At 41.7% G+C, this 24,344-nt stretch overlaps 1 protein-coding gene across 4 annotated transcripts in view; it reads left to right on the top strand.

Annotated features, from left to right (window-relative positions):
- The window catches only part of MAN1A2 (mannosidase alpha class 1A member 2), a 145,954-nt gene that overhangs the window by 12,751 nt on the left and 108,859 nt on the right, over positions 1-24,344 (top strand). For 3 of the 4 annotated variants that reach the window (XR_005104327.1, XR_005104326.1, XM_037388006.1), the window contains exon 2: positions 17,761-18,016. The exons of the other annotated variant lie outside the window; for it this stretch is intronic. Coding sequence is in view for 1 of the 3 variants with exons in the window: in XM_037388006.1 (XP_037243903.1) it covers positions 17,761-18,016 (256 nt within the window). In the remaining 2 variants the exon portion in view is untranslated. The remainder of the gene's footprint in view (positions 1-17,760; positions 18,017-24,344) is intronic. 4 annotated transcript variants of the gene reach the window in all.

The raw sequence follows: 24,344 nt of genomic DNA, 5'->3' as shown, positions 1-24,344 counted from the left end.
GGTGATCCTGGAAAAAGTTAAAGTGCCTTTTGAGTTTAAAAAGAAAAAAGCCCTGGTGATCCTGGAAAAAGTTAAAGTGCCTTTTGAGTTTAAAAAGAAAAAAGCCCTGGTGATCCTGGAAAAAGTTAAAGTGCCTTTTGAGTTTAAAAAGAAAAAAGCCCTGGTGATCCTGGAAAAAGTTAAAGTGCCTTTTGAGTTTAAAAAGAAAAAAGCCCAAGGAAATCTCTGTGGAGCTTCCTTTCATGCAGTAACAGGTAGACAAACCAGCAACTAGCCTGAACCCCAAAATGGCGTGTATTTTTGACTAGGTTGTAATTACTTAGTAGTTCTCTGGTTCCCTAGCAAGTTTGTTTTGAAAACAAACTGGATAGTAATGTCTAGTGTTCTAGTAACAAGAAAATATGTGGAAGCATAAAAAATTAAAATATTCCTTAAATCTGATACTTCACAAATTCATTTTTCTGTCTGACTTCTATTAATAAGAAAAAATTCTAGAACCTGCACAAACTGCAAATAGAGTTATTCCAGGCTGCCTTGAAAAATTGCCTTAAACTGCGTCAGCCATAACCTGCCTCACCAGCTTTCGGGTGGATTTAATAATGCTTAAAATAAGAATGCCTTTCGAGATTCAGGAAGCCTTACACTTACATCAAACTATTCAAAAACATTTGTGGCAGGTGGTTTGTGGGTTTATATTTCATTTCAGTTTCTGCTCTACCTCTCCTCTCTGTAGATGTGGACGCCTGTTTTGAGCTGTCTGGCCCTGCCGGGTCGGTGCCCAGCGGCTGGAGCGGGGCAGGGCTGGGGGTGGTGGCGCCCTGGGGCTCTGCCAGGCCACAGCGTTAAACCAGCATCACCATCTTCTCTGCCATGTGGAGGTGGGAAAGCTGGGAGGCGAGGGAAGGTTAGGAGGGGTCAGATAGGAGTGTAACCCAGTTTTTAATCTTTTTCTTATGCTCCTTTACGCCGTGCAGGTTTTCAGATTACAGGTAGCCCTTGCCGCCACCTGACTCCCCCGAAGGCTAGGTGTGCTCCTGAAACACGCTGTGCGGAGGTTTGGCTAATACTGCCTCATCTTGTAACCCATCAAGGATCACTGAACGTTAACCTCTGAGAAGCAAGAGTAAATAAAAACGACCATAAAAACGAAGGAATCCTCAAGAAGGGAAGCTGCGTTAGGCTCTGACAGCCATCTTAAGTATCATGTTTTGTGTTCTTTATATTTTCTCCCATCCCTTTCTGGAATCCAAAATGATAATGAGTGAAGGTGATGTAATGTTTATAGGGGAGGGAGTTAAGCTTCCATTGCCTAGTCTGAGTGCTTGATTTTTGCAGCATCTTTACTTCAGCATTGGAAAGAACGTCAGCTGATACCAACTTTCATGCATGACGATTGCAAGGATACGAGTTTTGCCATGGTGATATTCTTTCTCTATAAAATTGCCATGGGTATGTTTGGCATCTTGCAGCATACACAGAGGTTCCTCAAGCAGGAGATACACAGCAGTTGTTTTCTGGCTGGTGCAGAGAGCCTGGCCGGTTAGCTGCGTATCGAGGACTGATGTGCTTACCAGCTCCGTGAGTCCCTGCTGGCCTGGGAGCTGCGAGGTAGGAAAGTATCAGCCTGCTTTGGTTCTTGGAGTGGGTTGGTTCTTGATCTTGTTGAGTCAACATATTCCAACTCCACTTTTTTCTTTCTCAGATTTGTATGCCTTTTTGAGTCAATATTTTCCTTTTGAAGTAAGTTAGTGCTGCAGCAATTCCATATTTTTTTTCTTACCTATTGTGGCTTACAGCCATGGGAGTATCCTCTTGCGACTGTTTGATTTTGGTGGAGGTGAGCCCAAGCTCGCACTGGTCTTTGGGTGGTAAAGAGGGCTCCAAGTCTGGTGGTCTTGGAGCCACGTGCTTGTTTACTCTGGACCAGTGTGTTTGAAACTATTGGGTCTGAACTTCTCCAAATAAACATGATTTTGTTGCCTGCAGCCAGTGAAGGAAAGAGCAGTGGATTGTTCCAGAATTTCCATTAGTCCAATCAACGATGTTATCCTGTTTGAGTCATCTCTTTCTTATGTACTGTAATATTACAGATAATATACTTGTTAGGGAAATGACCTCTTTTTTTCATGAAAGAGGTAAGGAAGTTGCCATAATCATCTGAGCTAATGAAACAGATTTTAATTTAATCTTAGGGGAATCAAACATATGACTGCAGCTGTCCACGAACTGTATTTTGTTGCTGGGAATTTAGATAGTTGACTATGGAGGCAGTGGTGGTGATGGAAGAAATTTGACCTTACATGCTCGATGTACATGTGATTGTATTAAGCAAATTAAGTGCAGACTCTGACGTTTATAAAGCTATTTGAAAAATCCGAGGTCCTGTGATCTTTGAATTGTCTTCATCAACATCAGTAAGACATTTTATATCCCCAGCTCTTCTGTTGTTTTAGATTCATGTTCTGAGCTACAGTACTTCTGTGTGCGTTCTGTCTTGGTCGTGTCAAGAGTAATTTGTGTCCAGCTCATCTGTTGTTGCATACATACAGCCTGTGTATGTAGGCTGTAAAACACTTCAATATTAAAGCCTTCCACTGGTAGTGGAAGTGGCACTGAGAGCTGTTGATCGGCATTTCATTGTTTTAGTTTAACCTGTTAATTCTGTCATAGGTTTATGAAAAACATCTGTGATAGTTCTAGATGTACTACTGTACTAGAGTTCAAGATGTATATACTAGTGAAACATTGCTAGTTTGCTCTATTTTGTTTCAATTCTTGTATCTTGACTATTTTTATTGCAGATGTGTATGAACAAAGATCTGCTCAGCAGTTCCCAAAGAATGCCAAGTCATCTTTTGCTGACTTAATTGTAATGTGTAAAAGTAGTTTACACATCACAGTTTCCTCTTTTATACTTTTCTTTGTGTTCTGTTGCATTTAAGGTCCTGATGGACCTTACCTTGGTTGTGGCTCAGGCATTCCTTAGACTATGTCTGTGTGGACGTGGTCGTGGAGGCTCTGGGTGTCGCTGCTGGAGCAGGGGGCTGGACCAGATGACCTCCAGAGGTCCCTTCCCACCTCAACCTTTCTGAGATTCTGTGATGGGGACTGTATTCTCTTCTGATGTGCAAAAACCTACTTTCCATGTTCATATACGTGCTGAGTAGCATAAGCCTTGCTTGTTGTATTTTTTGTCTGGGGAGTTACTGATCCAGTGGTGCTTTTCTGGCCTTTTTCAAAAGGAAAAAACCCAACACCCAATTATCTGTCTCTTGAATCAAAATTGTGTAGTTTATTAGCAGGGTGGATTATTTTAATATGGAAACTTATTAAAAGCACCTGGAAGGCTAAATCATTTGTCTCTCAGTTGCCTTTCATCCTTTGCTTTATTGACAAGATTAAAGAACTTTGGGAGCAATGAGATACAGTTTTGTTCTGTGGAACAGTGCAGATTAGATGGTGTGTCATGATTTCCAGGTATTTTGTTGCTCTATCTTTAGGTACTGTTTTGGCTGATTTGCCAAGTAGAGAGGAATAAAGCTTTGCTGTTCTTTCCTTCTAATCAGTCCCAGTGGTGCTGTATGGGAGAGGAATCTATATAGATTATTTCTATTGTGATTAATCCAATATTACTGTTAAAAATATATCCACACTGCAGTCTGTGTCCTCTTATATTAAATCCTTTTGAATCACAGTATATTTGGATTTTTCCTCTGAAATAAGGATTGCGTTTGACAAGAGAACGTTACCTGCAGCTTCTGTCCTGTCGGGATTTTTCTCATGACATGTTGCAAAAGACCTTCTGCAAGCTATTGATATTCTGAGACAGAGTTCAAATTAATTTTTTTTTTCCTGTTGCCCCATAATTCTTCCAGTTTCTGTGAAGCAGGGCTACATCTTAAACTGCTGCCACGCAGAGGGAAGGGAGTGCTGGTGGCTGCTGTGGTCCCACCAATCCCATGGTGCAAGAAGCTGATCCGTGTCGGTCAGATGGATCAGACGCTGCTCTCGCGCCACGGCAAGGGCAGACGGCTGGCGCTGATGCTGTGTTAGCCAGGAGGGTTATGCGTAACCGTTTCATGGTGGCAAGAGGAGCAATTCAAGAGAGATTGCTGTAGACTTGCGTGTGGACTAAGCTGCACACCCCTAGAACTATCATTCCCCTGTAAGGAAGAGCTGGTGTGGGACTCACGGTGGATCCCAGTGGTTCCCCTCTCCTTTTCCTCTTCAGCTCTTTGCTATACAGCATTTAGTGTATGGTGTATGATGCCATGCATATTGACGAATACTATTTTAAATGCATTGATAGACGGGTATCAATTTACCAGATAGCTTTATGGTAACAGTTGTAGGTGGAGGGAGAAGATGAATCTCAGCAGTACGTGTGAGCTTCCAACAGGGTGTTTAAAGCGGCGTTGCTGCTGGGGTGTGCAAAGCAGCTCTGGCTGGGTGAGTAAAACAGCGTGGAGGTGTGGTAGCTTGTGCCGGTGGAACATTGTGTGAGGGCAGTCACTTCTCAGGGCTCTGTAGGACCTGCCAGAGGGTTTCCCATGCAGAGGACTCTGGTACCATCTGCTCACCTGAAAGTTTGCCGTCTCTGAGTCTGCATTATATGCTGCTTGCTACTTTTGCTTTGCAATAGCCTTTTCCTCTTTGTCTTTTTTTTGCTCTCAACTTATTTTGTATTTGAACAATTGATAAGTTCTAGACTAGGACCACACTAGTATCATGGCTATTGCTTTAAATTGCTAACTTTCTCCAGCTGTTTTTCTTCTTCACCAGCTAAGGTGAGAGCCTTAGCATTTACTGCTGGAGATCAGGCTGCCTGGAGGACTTGTGGTGTAAAAGGAGGGAGCTGCCATGCTTACTGTGGTACCTCTTCTGAAACACAACGTCAGGCAGAGGCCATTGCTTCAGTTAATAACATTCTCATTTTTTCCAGTGTAGGGGGTGGGGAAAATGGAAGGAAGTACCTGACTGATCAGTACCTGAGAACAGGAACCTGGAGGGGAAACTGAGCCAGGGCTAGCAGGGGGCCTGGGTGGTGGTGAGTAGCAGCAATTAGTTTTTCTGTGGAAGCTGGGGATGGGAACTGCACATGGAACAAAATAAAGGGGGGTGGGATGACTGTGAAATTGTGCTTTTTGCTTCCGTCCCCTTTTTCCCCAAGCAGAAAAAGATGAGTGTTGGCTGAGGCAGCAGAAGAGGCGGGCATGGGCTGAGTTGAGGTATCAAAGACTAATCAGAGTGACCTTGGGTAGAGGAGACATTTGAAGCAAGTTGGTGCCCGGTAAGACATAAATAAAATTTAGGATGGTAGGGAGTGACTCTTACCTGATGGAGGAAGCAGTGTCATTGGGATAAACTAGAGGAGAGGAAAGGGTACAGCTGTGTGGGGGGACAGAGGTGGTGGCAGGGGAGGGAACGACGGCAGTTAATGGCCACCTGAGTTTGTGTGCAGAAAACATGTTCCTTTTAGCTTGGGCTCTAAGTTAACAGCCCTGAGCATGCAGGTCTGTAACACTTGAAGCTCATGCCCTGTTCTGCTGTGTTCCCAGACATTTAATCTCACCTATATCCTTGTCCGCACAGCAGTGTTTGGGCAGTCAGCCAGTTAGGAGACCTGATTTGGCCCAAAATGATCAGTGATTTTTCAGCTGGCTCAGCTCACCACTGGCTGACTGGCTTGTTGCCTGGTCTCCTGAGTACCGGCGTAAGGAGTAATGGAGCTTCCTTTTGTAGGGTGACTAAAGTCCTGAAGCTTAGAAAATGTGCGCAGAGAAGGTGGGCAACACAAGGAATACAGAGTTGTGATATCCTTTATTGCATAAACCGACATTCCAACTGTTACTGTCGATCATATTAATGCTACAGTCATACGGGACCAGTCTGTAACCTAATAAATCAGCAGCATGCGTGGGCATACAAGAATCCTTCATGTGCACGTGCTAGTCGTCTTATTTCTACAGAACCACTAACGTCGTGGCCGTCAGTGCCGCGCTGCAGCAGCACCAGGGATGCTGTGTTCCCGTGCGCTGCCTGCCTGCTGGTCAGGAGAGGGGACCCGTGCTGATGGTGGGCAACTCTTACTCATGCAGGGGTATTCTCCCACCAGTCCCCGCAGGTGGACTCCTCTGCCTCGGGCATTGGTGTCGTCGTCTCTCCGATGCAGCCGGGTCTGCAGGTGGCTCCCCTCCCAGTCTGTCAGAACTTCCCAAGGTTTGACCGGCCGTGGCTTGTGCCTGCATTGGTAACCTCTGCTCTAGGTGCTGTGTGTGGTGTCTAGTCAGTTCATGTATTTCCCCATGATTTTATCCAGTAGTCCTTGGTTTCCAGTAGATCCTTGCCTTACCGCTGTTGGCTCTGACTGTTTAACTCTGAGCACTACAGTTAGTTTTGTTCCTTCTTACCCCAGTCACCTTAAAGCTACAGTTCACACACTTGCTCTGTTAAGGGAAGGCTGTGTGGACTCAATCTGAAGGTTGCTCTCGCTTCTGTACCCATGCTAGCTTGGACTGTAACGTGACCCCACCGTCAGCTAATTCAGGGAGCTAACTCCATGCAAACCCCTCAGAATGAACACATGCCCAGGAGAGTGCTACCGAGCCCCCAGAGGGTCTATGGTGTGAAGACCCTCAATCAGTTCACCAGCCGTGGACAAGCGCCAGAGCTGGTGCAAGGTTGAGTGGGACCTTTTACTTGGCAGTAGCTTGGTATTAATCAGCTTAAATATAATGTGAAACTGTAGCTGGAATCTTTTATTTTTCTGCTGCAAGCTGATATGTGTGAAACCCTGTCAAGGTATTTTTCTCTTCCTCTGTTGTTGACCTACATAGTAACTGATAGCAGGAGGCTGTCAGCCTCTTTTAGCTCAAATGGTGGAGTCTCTCATGGATGTAAAGCTCCAGCCTTACCATTTTGAATCACAAGGATGTTAAAATGATTGTCATAATTTTTAGTGATTGCTGCTGCTTAGTTTCCTATAAAAAAAAAACCAAACAAAAAACCAACACCCAAAACCCAACACCCTACCCCCAAACACAGTTCTCTACAGCAAATGTCTTTTGGCACCCCGTTCTTCTCTTCTAGTGCCCCAAGCTCTGTCCTTAAGGTTACTTACTTGACACTTTCAAAGGTCAGCCGATATTTCTGCTCACAGTTGGTGTTAACTTTTTTCTGATTGTTATTTGAAACTAAATAAAACTTTTAAGTCTTGTTCTTAACAAAATAAAATCAAGTTAATTATGTAAAAGTGAGTTATTAGAGGTGTTCTTGGTAACTTGAAAAGTTTTCTTGGGTCTTTTTTTTTTTTCCCAAGGCAAGAGTAGACTAGGAGTTATGTTCTTTCTACTGTTGTTCTTCCTGGACTCACACATTTATTGCGGGTTTTTGAGGCAAATTCTTTTCAAGTGTATGCCCTCTTGTTATTTCATTTATAACAAGCTTATAATGTCTGTGGAATGTCACAGAGGCATCGTCTGTCCTACCACATGTGGAGGGCGAGGCTGCCCCGGTATATTAAGTATTTAGTATGTTTATATATAGCACTTCCCATTGCAAGGAATTAATGCAGCTTTCGTTGTGACATTTTTATGTAGTGATTTCAGCAAGCCTTTGATATCTGCTGGAGGGAAGTTTTCAAGCTGTATTTGTGAAGGTAAACGGGTAAAATCCTGGTTTTCTTCTGCTTAAATGTTCTTTCATGTATTGCTGTTTCTGTATCTCAGGTGAAATGTTAGGAAACTTTTCATAGCTTATTAATTAAACTGATGTCACTATGTTCTGTTATTGGACTAAAGGATGTGAACAAGAGCACGCTATAATCCAGAGATGTGCTAAAGCAATTCCTTTTCTTCTTTACCATATGGGTGTGCAGAAGGAAAAGGAATTTCTGAGCTGGCCAAGACTCCTGCTTAAAACTTCTGGAGGCTATTTGGGTCCTTTCAGTCTCTCCTGAAGTTTTTCAGCATGCCTCTAGGAACTCTTTTCCTCCTCTGGGAGTCTCACGTGTGCAAGCGGGGATTTGTAATCCTGGGGGCAAAGCAGATGAGGAAAGAAGGGAGAGCAAGGATGCTTTATGTAAAACACAATACGATTGGAGTTTGTTTGTCGCTTTTGTTCTTGTTTCTGGCCCCATCTCCTCCCAAAATTCCTGTACAAAATCTAAGGCGGTGATGCCAGCATCCTGTCTTGCACAACTTGGGGGATGTAGCTAGTACAGAGGGTGAGGAAGCAGCAAGTTGGTGCTGTCGTGCTGAAGATGTAGTGCAGGCTTCTGTAGAGCGTATACTGAAACAGCTGCTGGTGTGGGGCAAAAAGGCACCCATGATTCATTTATTCAGGTAAAAAAGTGATGTAAGGGTTACGTTTTGAGAAACCAAAACTTTTCACTCCAGGGAGTGTTAAAATGTTCAGGAGGTGCTAGTTCTGCACTTGCACATGCAACTTTAATGTGGCTTTTCATGTGTTCAAAAGGGTGAGAGAATGAAGGTGTAGTGGAAACCAGTGATATTCTTGGTTTTCAGGTGTTTGAATCTTTTTTTTTTTTTTTTAATCTAAAATTAGCCATCTAAGTCTGGCTAAATCTAGGATTCTGTTTAATAATGGACAGCTTAAGTAGGACTGTGGTTTTTGTGGGCAAAAAGTTGCTATCAAACCAGGTTTGTTTTTATCATTGTGAAAATGAGTGTTTACAAATATTTTTGTCTAGAATAAAGAAAAATAACTTTTGTAAGGATTGTAGCGTGTTAAAAGATGAGCTTAGTGGTATGGAAAATACAGCAATGCTTCAGACTCTGCAGCAACTCCTGTGATCCATGCCAGGTCACAGAATGCACCACTCTTATTTTCCCTCCTGGCTTGTCTTGTTGGATTTGTCTCTGGTGGGTTTTTTCCTGATTGAAAACTTAGGTTTTGGTAGTTGTAGTTGTAGACTGGACATAATATTTAAGAGCTTGATGCTGTGCATGGGAGCGCTCTGGTTCCTTTTATTTCTGCTTGAGCATATGCTTCAGTATCCGATCTGTGCCATCGACATCAGCGGGACTGCTTTGTCCTATGTGTAAATGTGGTTATTTGTAAAGATGCCTCCTTTAATATTAAGCAGAGCTGATGCATTGCTCTTGCGTGAGACCCCAGTTCATTGCTTTCGCAGTAGTACAGGCCCAGTTATGTAGTATTCTGCCTTGATCAAACTATTTAATCAATAAATAATATAGTATACAAGATGTTTGTCCATACTGTCTTATACTTGATTGTGATGAGTAGAATGTATAATATATTGCTATATACATATCAAACTTGCTCGACAGCAGTGATGGCTTATAGTAGAAAATTCTGTGGTTTGACATTGTTAATTCTAGTAGGCTTCCACAGTTTTGAATAAAAAATATCCTACTCGTTTTTGGTGCTGTTTGAGGTCTGCATCAAAATAAACTCTGTTTCCAGATCTTTGTTCTTTTCTACCTTGCTAATTTCTAACTTCTTATCCTACCAAGTTCGCTTGTTCAATACTGGTTTATTTTTCTGTTTCTTATTTCTGTAGTCAGTATGTATCTTTCACTCCTTGTAAAGTTCTTCAAAGCATCTTTATTATTTAAAAAAAAAAATATGTCTCATTGGGGTGCTAATTGGAAAGGAAGATCCAATGCTCCAGTCAGCTTCCTGCCTTCTAGCATCATACTGTTTAAAATTCTTTTGCACAGGGCAGATAGCAACATTCGGGTTTCTTGATAAAACATGAAGAGATCCTAAATTTCATTGACTTTTCATAAGACTTAGGCTTTTCAGTGTCCTTTTTTTAGAAGGAAGATTGATTCCTAAAAAACAAAGTATTTTTTTCTCTGTATTATTAGCATTGTAAGTGCTTTGACAATCGAACTTAAAGACGTTGTGCTGTAGAGGCTTAATATTCTGCACAGAAGTAATTAGCTGCAGCTGTTAAATGAAGTTTCTTTAATCAGCAAAAATTCTGAAATAATGTCTACTTTTATTATATGTTAGTGCCTTAAAACAAATATAATTGTACTCTTTTACATCGTATAAGCAAAAGGATATAAATGAGATGTTTGATAGCTATAGTGATTGAAAACTCTACATTGTTGAACTTTATGCGTCTATTGCTTTTCCTAACAAAGTGGTTTTGTACCTGAGTGACATTAAGACACTAAAAACCGAATGACTTTGCTTACACGTAGTTGAAAACTTGTGCAACCGTTATATGCAATTTGTTTTTTGTTTGCTCCTCACTAATGAAAGTTGCATTCGTTGTTGTAGTCAAAGTATTATATTTCTTAATTAAAGAGTTGATCTGATTCTTCTGAAAATCTGTTTCAGCTGATACTGTAACTACAAAACTAAGAAATGTTACGTAAGCTCTAAATGCTTACGCAGTTTCTAGTGATCCTTCTTAGTGTTTGTGAGCAAATGCCTGGCTGCTGATACGAGTGAACTGTTAGAATGTAGAAAGCATCCGCCTTTCTTCACCAGTAAAACTGAAGCTGTGCCAGCTGTGACGGTGCTTAGGGGTCCCAAGGAAGCCATTGATTTGGCCTTGGTACCCTCCTCCTTTTGAGCTGATGCTTGGGTGTAGGTGGCTGCTGTAGGCAGAGGTGAGGAACAAATGCCTTGCTAATGGTCACAGCGCATGACAATCTCAAGATAAACTCTCCCAATTCTGTTCATGTTAATGCTTATAACATAGGAAGCAAATAATTCCTGAAGGATGACCCCTTGCCTGCCTGTCCTTTTTTTTTTTTTAATCCTTCCAAGTTATACATGTTCTGCATTTGATAATGGAATCTGTGTTGTTTGGTTCTTAACTAGAAGCTACATTTTGTATGTGTGATTATCATTGTGAAAGAAAACAAGAGATATCTTATTAATGCACTTCACTAATGAAGTATTTAATTGGCTGTATTACCTTCAGATGATTTAGGAAGATTCTGACTATGTTCCAAAAATCTTATTACAAAAATACTTAGCAATACTAAGGAGCTCTTTGGCTTTCAGTTTTGCAGAGGACTTGCTCTTCATGCATAAGGGATGTGCTTCAGCTCTCCACTCCCTTCTGCAAGTTCTGTGTGTCCGTTCAGTCTGTCGTTTTGAAATTCTGTCTAAATGTATTCCCCAAGGGTTTTGCTTGTCCTCGTTCCAGAGCTGCTTCCAAAGGCCCTGCCTAAATTACAAGACAAAGGAAAACTGGGTAGACGTGGATACCAGAGTAACAAGCAGCAGTGGCCCTTAATGATCAGCATGGAGATCTGTGGATTTTAACATATTGAACATCTAGAAGTGGCTGTTTTCTTTCTGTTATGCCTAGAAAAATACATACAATGAATTACCATTTTTGCAGGAAAAAACCCCACCAGAATGGCAGTGCAAGGATGCAAATAATTAAGTGGCTTGTCTTCTGAACAGAATTGCTGGATGAACAGAACAAGATCAAGCTCTGAGGCTTCTAACTGTATGGGTTAAGAAAGGCTGCATTTAAAATATGGAATCTAAGCAGAGAAATTTGGGTGTCATCAAGTTCTAGGAAATGGGAAGTATGCCCAGGCACTGGCAATCTGGGCAATGGGGAATTTTCCACTGCTGAACAAAAGATGTGGGAGGAAGATTAAACATTAAGTTCCAGTTCCTTTGGCTTGGAGGTGACACCCAGCTAGAAAACAATGTCAGAGCCAGAGGTTTGGTCCAGACGAAAGGACAGGTCTGGAACAGGATCTGTGAGCTTCCAGCATCGAGGTGGGAGTTTTTGAGGGCAGTGAAGGCGAGGTTCTGAGAGCCCAGATCCTTGGTCTAAGACTTGGCTGCAAAAGAGATCAGTTAGGGCATCATTGCGCAGAAGTGGAAGGAAGTTTTGTGTGTGGGAAGCCTATGTGGGATTTAAAGGAGGGTGTTTAGGATTAAAGGAGAATGCCCGTGTGAGAATCTCCTCTCCCTAGCAGGGTCCAAAGAAGCTGCATGACGAAAGCAAGGAGGGCTGGTGTTCACAGTGGTGGCTGTGCCTTTGCAGAAGCCTGAGGAAGCAAGCTGGTGGAGCCTGAGTTGGTGCAGATAATAGTAAGGGAAGGCAGGAAACAAACGTGGAAAAGGTCAAGGGGAAGCATGATGGCAAGAGGGAAAACTTCTGAAGCTGGATGGAGAGGGGTAAGAGGACTTGAATAAGGACTCTGTGTCATGTTCCTTGTATTTGAGGAGCAGTACTCATCATGAACACAAATCTAACCACTTGCTAGAAATAAATTCTACTGTCACCTTTGTCTAAAAAAACCCACTTGAGGAATCTGCAACTTGGGTTAATACCGTGGGTGGTGAGGGGAATTGTGTATGTGTATATATACATACACGCACACAGACATCTCCAGTGTTCTTGTGTGTTGTGAATGTATATTCTCCATATACCAGAACATGGAGTTGTAGTATTTGTGCATGTTTTAAAATTGTGTATGCTGTAAGATTGGAGGGAAAGCCAACTTTGTAGTTAATGTGAAATGTTTTTTAGGTGCTGACTCTCAAAAGATTATTTTTTAAAAAAATTATCACCTATCATTGTGTTTCACTGTGTCTCTGACAGTAGCCTCTGGTTGAAGATTAAACTTGGCAAAAGGTTAAAAGTTCAGTGTTGCCACAGGGATTTATTTCTGGATGACAGACTTACACAAATATTTATGTGCTTTAACAGTTCTTGTCTATCCATCTGCTGAAAATCCAAATGATAATAAACTGGTTGTCCTTTTGCTGTGGTGACCCAGTGCTCTGCTATTTAGTGTGAGAACAGCTGCTGTTGGCCAGTTTTTCTTTTCTTGACTCCATTCTAATTTTTATTTCTTTTGGAGCTTGAATCTTATCAAGAAGTTTGAAAGCATTTTTGGGTGGTTTTTTTTTTTTTTTTGCAATTCAGCTTCTAAAGAGCCTGTTGTCACAGCAGATAGGAGAGACATGTTAAAAGTCATTGTCTTGGTAAGTGAAGCTTTAGCAGCCATTAAGTTCAGAAGGCTCACTACTGTGTGCATAATTAAAGCACATTAATTTTCGGTTAATGATTTGGTTATCAAGCGTTATAATTTATGGTCTTTTCTGAATAACATTTAGACAGTTTGTGGGTGCTTTGAGAGTAGATGCTGTTCCTGCATAAGCAGCTGCAATAGTTAATTGCAGCGATTGTTAAAAAACTTGCACCTGTTTCTAGTTTCAGATTCTAATTGGTCTATTTATGGTTCTTGCTGGCAAAAATAGTTTAATCGCAGATTCTTTTAAATAATGTTGTTTTTAAAATACTTACTGCTGTAGTTTTGTGGTACTTGAACGTCTGTCATGAGACTTCAGAATAAACGGTTGGGGTGACTAAAGGAAGCAGCAGCTTTCTGTTAGGTAAGGATTTTGAAGGTTTACTCAAAATACTGTGTATTTTAAGACCTTGCTTATGTTGCCTAGAAGGCGGGGGTGGGTACTGGATAGGGAAGCTGACACATTTTGGTATATGAGTTTATGCTGGGATTCTTTCCAATCTTACATTTTTAGATTGATGCTTTCTGAGGTCTCTAACTCCGAGTATGTGAATGTAGTGCTATCTGCATGCATCAAACTGCCTGCCTGCCTTATGCTGGATGGAGAGCTGCTTGGTGTTTGGGTGTCACTTGGGGGGAGTGGGGGGTGGCAGCTGCTCACACATTTGCAATCTTCTCATCCTCTTATCTTTATTCTGTATTTTCACTTAGTTCTTGTTGCTTAAGAACTCAGAAGAAACACGTGGTATTGGTATTTAGGGGTGTGATTTTATTTTTTTTTCTTCCGTTAGGCTCATATACTTCAATATATTTGTAAAGTAGATCTTCAGCTGGAGTGTAGAATATGACATTTCCTGTAGCTCATGTTGTCTATCATTGGTAATTGCATAGAGAATATGTGTCTGCAGAAGAAGCTCTTGTAGTACCTCTTGTAAACTCCCTCAAATACCTGTTGACCTTTCTTTTCATCTTACTGTTTTCTTATTTTGTCTCCAAATGTCACTTCCTGGAAGACTTGGAGCTGATCATACAGTTAGTGCTAGAATTTTTCATCTCTATTGAGTCTGTGTGCTTTCTTCAAACACTTAGGTATTCTGCTGAGTGACTGAAGGAAAGTAAACTGTCATTCAAACCTCCTTAATGAGTCTAATTGGGTTATAGTGCTGTAGAAATCAACAGCTTTTGTATGTTTATGTAGTGGTTCCTGCAGTGTAGACAGACGTGAGTTCAAAACTTGTTTTCCAATTTATGGCTGTTTCATGCTATTTGAATCTAGAAATAAATGAAGTTGCTAGAGTGACAGAGCTTTTATTGTTACTGTTGTGTGCAGCACCTGGGACTGAAAATTTATTGAAGGAAAGGTAAAGGCAAAATCTTCATGGCACTTGATCTTGATGGTGCACAAAGCCCATCACCAGTGACTCAGTTTAGGGAGTCAGGCTCACTTCTAGCTACTCAAACACTGTTGATCTTTTCTACGCAGAGGGATTGTTTCTGGGGGCATGCATGTTAACCATGGGTTTTAGCAAAAACATTTCTGGTTATGAATAAAGCACACTCATTGTAAAGCATCATCTTCAAATTAGGTTAATGTGGATGTGCCTTGGGTGTCTATTTATTAAATTCTGAGATACATTGTTACCCTGTTTTTCTAAAAATTCATGTTTTTCAGTGGTAGTTGATCTTTTGCAAAAAGGATTTCAGTATCTATTAGCAAAATGTGAGTAGATCCAGTCAGAGGGTAAAGGCTGTCACTTGCCTCCAGAAACTGAGTTTTGAAAATGAGAAACTTGCCTCCAAAATACATATTCCACATTGAAGTATTTTGATTCTGAAATGTTCAGTAACACATTTCTCATTCTCAAGCCATCTCCTTGGCTCCCGTACAGCATGCTGTCTCTTGGTGAGAACATGACTGTGGTGAATGATGTCTCGTTCTGGCGATCTCATTCTCTCTAGCTGCAGCTCGGCAGAGCCCTCTGCTAGCCCTGGGAAAGCGTTCCAGCCTACAGATGTATGGATTCAGATCCTTCAGCTGATAGAAATGTTCGGCTGCTTTTGTTACTGGGTTGAACACATCACTGCCACAACAGAATGTCGGTAACTTTTGCAGGAATATGAAAAGTTATTTTCCCCATAAGTAGGTCACAGTAGAAGAGTTACCCTAAACGGCATTACTTGTGTTTTCTCTCTTTAGAATAATGTTTTGACACTTTGAAAGTTGTTTCTTTGCTGGACAGTTGAGAGAGAGAAGCACTGTTACTGTTAAACAGTATTGATGAGCTCGGATTTGATAGTCAAAGTGAGGAGCTCAGTCCTTTGTTTTTTATTGGAGAAATATGAATGTGATGTGGGTCATATTGAGAAAAGCGGCTGAAGAAATTCAGTTTAAAAGCCTTTCAGGCAGTGCATCCATTAAAACCTCTGCATTGTATCTCTAGTACTGAAATATTGAAAGGTAATAATGCTGCTATAATTTTTTTAAATGCAAGCCTAATAGCACTTCAGAAAAATGTAAGGGCTAATAAACCACCCTGTGTAACAACGCATTTTGCTGCAAGCACAAATGCTATAGTGCAGTGGTGGTTTTCCCCCAGCACACTATGCACATTGGCCTGTAAATTGGGAAGTTATTTTCTGGGTGACATCAAGTAGTGTCAGACTTAGTCAAATTGAGAATAAAATGTGTGCCTAAAAAAAAAAAAGAAAAGTCTCTATTTTTCAGCTCTTGAGCCCAAGCTAAAGACTGCAGAAAAGAGCTGTATAAATTTTAACTTAAAAATACACTGGATGTTATGAGAGCAGTCAGGGCTAGTGCACCGGGGGTTTGAACTGTGAATTTCCAGAACTAAAAGCTTGATTTATTGCACTTGGACCTAAAATCAGCTCTCCTTAGGCAGAGGACTGTAACAAGTCATAAACCTTGCACAAAATGGGCCAGTCTGGTGGGATTGCTCTGATACTATTGTGTCATAACTCTATGCCAGTTATTCATTACCAGCTTTGTTCTTTGACCTTTATTTGTAAAGGTGAAGCTGTGCTCTGTAATAGACACGACATGATCTGTGAGATTAATAAAAATATTTCTGTTATACTTGGAAAGCTCAGTGCGATCTGTAGATATAACCAGATATTCCAGCATAGCACCCCAGGGAGTTCCGTAAAATTTGTTTGAATCTCTGGAAGTGTTAATTGGTTTATCATAGATTTTGTCAAATACTTTTAATAACTGTTGTAGGAAAAAAAATCACATTTTAAATATGTAGATACATTGCTGTTTCTGTTGTCAGTGTTTGGTTATCATTTGTCAATCTTGTGTTTGTTTTTTTCTGTAAGTTTTGGATTGGCGTTTAGTTGCAGTTGGACTAGGTGGTCACTGTAGGTCCCCTCCAGCTGAACTCTGTATCAGAAGGTGGTTGCTCCTTTTCACTCATATGTTTTCAGTATACTGAAAAAAATGTGGTATGGATCAAGTGGCTCAGTTCCTCCTAAAAGCAGTTAGGCCAAGCTTGATATTTCTTACATGGATTGCTGCTTGCCATCTTTCCATTATCCATTGTCGTCTTCATACTCTTAGAGGAAAAAGTGTTTTTGCCTGGGGGAGGAAACTGGCAGGGAGTGTGGTGTTTTGTTGGTGGGTTTGGTTTTGGGTTTTTTTTCTGCAATTGGTGCTTATTTTAGATCCCTCCAACTGTTTTGGTTTATGTTCGTCATTGAGCAACTATGTTTTAAAGACTCACAGAATGGTCGGGGTTGGGAGGGACCGGGAGAGCATCTAGCCCAGCCCCTGCTGAAGCAGGTTCCCCTAGAGCGGGGTGCACAGTCATGTCTAGGCAGGTCTTGAATGTCTCCGCTGAAGGAAGCTTGAATAGGTTGTGTTGTATTGAGAGCCTGATGTGTATCTTTCCGATGCCTTGAAATATTTTAGGACTGGAATGTCCTGAATAACATTTTTGTCTGTTGTTAGAACAGCCTCTTGTTTAACCCAGGCTTTAAAACAGCATTCTTTCATTTTGTGTGTATCTCAAAACTTTTGCTGATCATTAAAGATTGTGATGGAAGATTGTGCTTAAAGCCAAGATGTTGTTTGTTTTGTTGACTGTGAGTTTCAAAATCAGGCTTTACTAAAAGCTCTTAATGTTCCTAAAAGGCTTTATAATTAACTTTGCATTTAACTTGAGGTTTGTGGGCCGTACTGACTGGAACAATGAGGTCTGAATTCAAGACAAAACATGCTGTGGTGGGGTTTGCAGCTTTTGCATCTCACACCTCATTGTTAATAAAAGGAGTGGCCACAATTTATTTTTTTTAGTAGTTACTTCAGATCTTTTCAAGTTGCATGCGATGTATTTATTGTGCAGAAGGCAAGTGAGAGCCCTTCTGATCTTTTTTCCTTAAACTGAATGATTGCTAGATCTGCCTCTGCATGCATCCTGCGGTTGAAGCACAAGATGTAGGGCTTTTCCTCTCTGAAGTCTTGAGCAGAAAAGCAAAGATGCTGGGAGATAATCTAGAAAACCTCTATGACACATTTTTGTACAATAGTGTTGCTGATGTGTATGCTCTTGTTCTTTTGGGGTTCCTGGCGAAAATAGTGTATGCGCACTAACACAATTCAGTAACTGGTCTGAGTCGCTGGAATTACTTTGAGTAAACCAACTTGGGATGTGCCTTCTGTTTTGAAGCTGCAGTTTGTTTATAAGCAATGTGTTTTTAGTAATGAGATGCTGACTAGCATTTGTATCTCCAGAGAAGAAGAGGAACGTCTGAGAAATAAGATCCGAGCAGATCATGAAAAGGCTCTGGAGGAGGCGAAGGAGAAACTGAAGAAATCACGTGATGAGATTAAAGCTGAGATTCAGACAGAAAAGAACAAAGTAGTGCAAGAGTTGAAAAAGAAAGACAGCAAGCCATTGCCCCCTGTTCCTTTACCAAATCTTATAGGGATAAACAGTGGAGAACCAGCAGACCCGGATGTGCGAGAGAAGAGGAACAAAATTAAAGAGGTAAAGATGATGATGTGGTCCTATGTGTTCTTGTATCTGATAGCAGTTATTTATATGGCATTTAGTTGGTGTTATGATTTATATTAAGAAGAAAAGACAACCAGGATTACAAGTCTTTTTAATAAACAGTAAGCTGAAAGTGCACAGCAAGTATTCATGAACACCAACGCTATTGCATGTTTTTTCCTGGTGTTGGGGTGTTAATTTTTTAAGTTGTTATCCAGTGAAATATTATTTTAAGGATTTCTTCAGCTTAGTGGTATGGGTTCAGAGCGAGTTTGTTGTTAGCACATGGAACAGCACCAAGTGCATCTTCAAAGCAGAACCTGACCTTGTCAGGTTCCATTCAAAGAATGGGATGTGCTAGTGTGTCACAAGATATTTTTAAATGTTAAAAAGGTGCATTGAAGAAAGGGGGGAAGAAATGACCTGTTGCTAAAATTTTCAAATTATCAAATTGCCACACTCTTTTCAAAATGTTTTTAATGGGCCTAAAAAACTAGGAGTTCATTGAAGTAATTGCCTCATTTACCTTGTAAAACATTCACACTGAGATACTGGCCTAGGCTTTTGATTCTGTGGCAGCTATGGGGATTGCTGTTTCTGGTCTTGTCCTTTCCACTCCTGGTTGGCCATGTGATTCATTGCCCTCTTTAGTCTGAGCAATGCCAATTTCCTACTGTTACTGCCAGGCATTTTTCTCAGTCTGTACTTCTAACTGGTATGGCAGAAACGTTGTTTCCTGCAGTCTGCTTAGTTTTGTGCCTAAAAATGAAGTTAGCAACCAGGGATGGTTAAGGCCAGAGGTAGACAAACACAGGCCATGTAACCACTAAGCGCTATTGTCCTGGATGTTCCTTAATTACATCAGCTAAATCTTTTAAATTATAATCTGAGTTTAGTTAGCTCATAAAACCAAATAAAAAAGTCAGTCATACACCTGCCCTCATAGCAGGGAGGAGTTGCAAGCTGTATGTACCGTGCTGTGGGTAGGTCACAGAGGCTGGAATTTTGCTTTTGAGTATTAATGATGACTGGATGAAATTTACTCTTGTCAAAGAGTGAACAACTGCTTTAGATGCACGAGTGATACAGCATGGAGCTGTATCGCTATTTGAATCTCTCGGGTAGCAGATCCTTCCCCAGAAGGTGTTCCTGTTCAGTGTCTACTGCAGAACCAGTTTTGACTGAAGTTGTGTGTGGAATATTGGACCCCCTTGGCCCTGCTGGGTTAGGGCTGTTTCCCGAAGGACAGCACTGAATTGGGGATTTCAAAAGGCTCTACTGCTTTTTAAAACAGCCCTCCAACGTTTCAGTGAGAGCATGCGGAGAATCTTGCTTTTCAAAATGTCTTTTGCAGGGTGAAGGTGAACGGTATGGTCATGTAGTTGTCAAAACTACTTAATTTTAACTACAGATTACTGTATTTAGATACCTTTTGAGTTTGCTACTGATGGATTTAACATGTAGAATGAAATTGAGTGGGCCAAGCAATGCGAAAGTACTGAGCACAGCTAACAGCAAAGAACAAGATGTGAAAAATAATCAGCTAAGGGATTGGAGGGACTGTTGAAAATTAGTATTTGTGTTTCTGAAGTTGTTTGGTCAGAATGTAGACTGAGGAGTTGAGAAGCTATAGATCGATACAGAATGGTAGTTTTCTTGGTGACTTGAATAAGTAGTACAGTTTACATCAGCAAGAATTGTCCAAACCTGGAGGTGTAGCAGTTTGTGGGTAAGGAATCCAGGGCAGTTTGTGACTAAGGCAGTAGGTCTGGTGATCCTTAGCTGCAGTTGCCCCAGATCTCCTGCTGTAAAAGGCTTACACTTTTTTTTTTTTTTGTGATCAGCCTATGTGAGTCACGCTGACAAGCTGGGGTTTTATTGCTTAATATGTTGATGGGTCTTACTGTGGTTTCTGAAGTGTAGCTTTTCATATCCAGACCAAAGATTTTGTGGGAGTATCTATTAGGTAGGTAAGTACTTCAGTTAGGATAATCGTACCTTTGTACTGAGCAGTCCTCAATAGTTTGACCACTGTGCTTCAACAGTCCAGCATCGTAATGGCATGACTGAAGTTTCTGTCTTTGTGTGAATTGCCTTCACTGAGTCAGGCTTGTTAGTACTGTAGCTACAGGTGTTCTCCAGAATTTGTAATGTTTTTGATGCAGGGCAGCAGAATTATCGCTTCTACAGCCAGGTGCGTGAAGACATAAAATACAGGAGTGGAAGGTCTGCTAGTGAGAAGGGGAAACGATAATGCTGAGGAGCCCGTTGTTGGTATATTGTCATTTTTGTTTGGCTTCTGGATTTTGGCATACACTATCTTGCGGTGAATATAAATATAACATGGCACAAAACCCATGTATTGACAGTATCAGATAAATAATATTTTGCCTGAAACCTGTTTTTGACTGTATCAGATCTATCTGCAGCGATTCCAGAAATGCAAAGTGCCTTTTGAAATATGCTATGATCATCACCGAGGTATTCTCTCACTGTTCTTGTAACCAGTGTGGACTAATACAAATGGTCTTTGTAGATGAGATAAAGACTTAGCAAAAGAAGCCCAGGTTCCAGGAGCCAGTATCTCTAACAGAGGCTACACCTAGCACATATGCCATTTCTGACATGCAAGATACTATGATTACCTGGATTGAGGAGAAAAAAGAAAAAAAGTGTAGCACAGGGAAGCTCCTAACTCTTTGGAGGCTGCTTCAAATTCCACGTGGACCTGGGAAGGCATTTGGCCTGTGCCGTGCTTTACTTTGAAGTGTCCTGATGCATATTTGAGGAACTTCACTTTCACAGGAGAGCTTTAGACTGTTTAAATTAACAAAATGAATGGGTTTATACAGTCTGTTTTGCCTAATATGAGATGGAGAGAAAACTATGTAGAATTGGGCTGATTACTGGGGACAGTTTGTAATACAATCAGGGGAGAGACTGGAAAATTTTCAAAGCAGGATTTAGTTTCTATCCTTTTTTACAGAAAACTTATTACTCCTTTTTCTTTCTGAAGAACAACTCAGTGAATCTTTTTTTTAACATCTTTTGTATAAAAAGTGGTTTTGCAGTACTTAAAAATCAATACGTATTTTTAAAATATTTAAGTGTGTATAAAAGTGCATACACAAAAAAGAATTTGTGTAATGCTCATAAGAGAGCTTTGTAAAGCACTTGAAAGCTTTATATGATAGAAATGTTTACTGAGCACAGAGAGGGAGGCTTCTTAAGGTCACAGAATAAACCAGGAGCAGAGTCCACATCGCTTGGTTTGGTTTCTGTGTGTCTCTTGGTTCTCATATTTGTATTTAGCGTTACATTGCATTCTCGATTGTAACTAATTCACAGAATTGTATAATTTGTCTATATTCTCCTAACAAGCTTTTCATTCAGTTATTTCAATAAGGCCCATTTAAGGGTTGGCTGGTTATTTTAGATGCACAGTGACAACTTTGAGAAGTAAATGTTTTCCACCTGCTCGTTGTACATGCTTTGTAGCACTACTTTAGTATATTAGCTTCCTGTTCTAGCTTTTAAAAATTGCTTTGTCTTTTAATTAACTGGTATTTAAGAATAATTACATCTGAAAATTATTCTTGCTGCTACACTTTTGTATTAATATTTTAGTGATTTTTTTTATACCAAGTAAAAGATGAGAAAATGGTTTTATAAGAGGGTAGATATAACTTGTATAATTTTCCAAAGAGATTTTAAGATTTGGGTTTTTTACTGTGGCTAATGCAAAGAAATTAAGAACAAAACTCATCTTTTGGAAGTCATTGGATTCATTTCAAAGTTAAATTAGATATAAATTGCACGAGCACTTGGAATTTTTGGCACTTAATTTCCATTATTATGCCCTTTTAAATGGTGTTCAGAATATTTAAATTTTTTCTGCAGTTGAAGTTTAATCATTACATAGTGCTCTCTTAATGAGTTTTGTTTCCTTGAAGTTAATTTTTACCCAGCGAAATAACGAAAACTTTAAAATTCTTGTCACCCTACTGAGGGTTGAGGTTTTCTTTCATTTCAACCTAAGATTTCATGGTGTTGTCTTACCGCCAGAGTTCATCTCGGATATGGGTTCAAATAGCGCTTTGCCCTCAGTGATGGTACTAACCCCACGCAGGGTATTCTGTGCATGCACCTTGTTCTAACCGGTGTTCTAACTTGTTTGTGTAGAGTCCTTGTGTTGCTAAGGTCCGTAGGTGTTTGGTCAGTGAATTGTTGAAATAATGGATGTATAAGTTTTGTGTACAAGTCAGTGTGTATTGCATTGCATATGCACTGACTGCAGAGCGCTGGGGGAGGTTGTCAGGGTCCTGGTGGCCTTGGGTGGTGTCCCCTTGCTCCTGCCGGTGAGGGGAAGGGGTGCTGGGAGGAGGGCACCAGCAGTGCACGGCAGCAGCTGGTTCTGCAGCTGGTGTTGGCAACAGGTTTTGGGCTCTGCACCATGGGACCCTGTTTGCAGGGGCTACCTGGGAGAGATGGAATCCACCTCCTTGAGGCAGAACAAAGGTGTCCTTGACCTTGTCAGGGCTTTGGGCTAGGAATGATGTGGGAGGGAGAGAGCAACTAGCAGCCCTGTGAGGGAGTGACTGACGGGGCGGGTGAGCAAATGGTGTGCAGTGATGTGGCAGAAAGGCATCACAAAAGCAACAAAACGGGGCCTGAGCAGGGTCACCTCTAGCATTTGCACATCAGCAAGGAAGTGCCTCCAAGGCACTGCTATGGAGAAATCCCCAACACCATTTCTGGGAGATCAGCGTGCCCTGGGGCACCTCTCTGAAGCGTGTGGACAGTAACGCAGCGTGGGGAGCGACCGCGGCGCGGCAGAGATCTGTGCGCGGTCGCAGGGCTGCAGGCGGGCTGGGAGGTGTGGAAGTGGATGGAGGTGCAGTGGAATGACTTGCATGGCTGGAGCGCTGCTGGGGGGGGGGGGAATGGACTCCTTAAGAACAGGACAGGAAAATGAGGGGGTAAAGTATGTGCAAGAGCAGCTGGGGTGCCTGGAGCTCTGCCTGGGGATGGATGATGGACGGACGGAGTGAGGATTAAAGAGCAGACTGGCGTGGGTGACACTGCAGCATGTGTCTGCTGTAGGCCACCTGCCCAGGAGTAACAAGTGGACGAGGTGCTCTGCAGACAGATTGGAGCAGCATCATGTTTGCAGGCCCTGGTCTTCATGGGGTGCTTCAACCAACTCTGTATCTGCTGGAGGCACAACACAGCAGGGCATAAGCAACTTGAGTTTTCTGAAGCGCATTGATGACAACTCACTCCTCCAAATGTCAGTGCAGCCAACAAGGCGAGGTGCTCTGCCAAATCTTGTATTCACGAAGGAGGGGGTTGTTTGGGATGTGAGGTTCAGAGGGGGCTTTGGCTCTAGGGACCATGAGATAGTGGAGTTCAGGATCTTGAAAGGAGGAAGGGCAAAGATCAAGCTCACAACCCTGAACTTCAGGAGGGTGGAGTTTGGCCTGTTCAAAGATCTGCTTGGTAGAGTCCCTTGGGATAAGGCCCTAGAGAGAAGAGGATTGTGGAGTCTCCCTCTTTGGAGATACCCATAAGCTGACTGGACGTGGACCTGGGCAGCCTGCTCCCGATCACCCTGCTTGAGCAGGGAGGTTGGGCCAGATGACCTCCAGAGATCCCTTCCAGCCTCAGCCCCTCTGTGATGGCACAGTGTTTGTTGGCTGAGCCTGTCAGCTGGAAAAAAGCTTCTCCAGAACGTGACGCAAGTGCGTACAGAAAAGAGTGAAATACCTTCTATGTTCTAGGTTTCAAAGAAAGACTGGAAATTCTGAGTTCTCTGGAGCTTGTGTTCTACTGCTTGTTTTGTATTTGTTGTGATAGACAGTCATGTCATTAGGCAGTGCTAATTGTATGTAGAGTTTTTTATATTCAGCTCAAAGGAGATGGGGTGTTCAGGCAAATAAGCCAGAGCTGTGAAGCGAGCGCAGCCGCTGGCAGTGTGCTCGCTTCTTGTGCGGTTTAAAAGCTGTTGCATTAAGGAGGTGGGACAGCGAGGAGGTATCTTAGCTACTTCTGATAAGCTCTTTTCAACGCAGCAGAATTTTGGTTCCGTTCCTGCTCGTCACGGCTTAATGGTAAAAAGAAGCAGCAGAGAAAGACGTTTAAGCAAAAGTTGTGAAATGGGTGTGCAGGGAGCATGGAGCTTCAGCGAGGGTCGCAGGCTGTGCCGACACCTGTGGAACCAGCCGCTGGTACGTTTGGATGCTCTGCACAAGTGAGGAATAAAGTCCTGGCTGGGAAGCTGGGGACCTTCTGGCTGGAGATCGTTTGCCAGTGAACTTACTGT

The sequence above is a fragment of the Falco rusticolus genome, chromosome 5 (assembly GCF_015220075.1).
Source record: "Falco rusticolus isolate bFalRus1 chromosome 5, bFalRus1.pri, whole genome shotgun sequence".
In the NCBI taxonomy this organism is placed as follows: Eukaryota; Metazoa; Chordata; class Aves; order Falconiformes; family Falconidae; genus Falco; species Falco rusticolus.
Note: the sequence above shows the minus strand (reverse complement) of the source record. Positions and strands in the feature narration are given on the sequence as shown.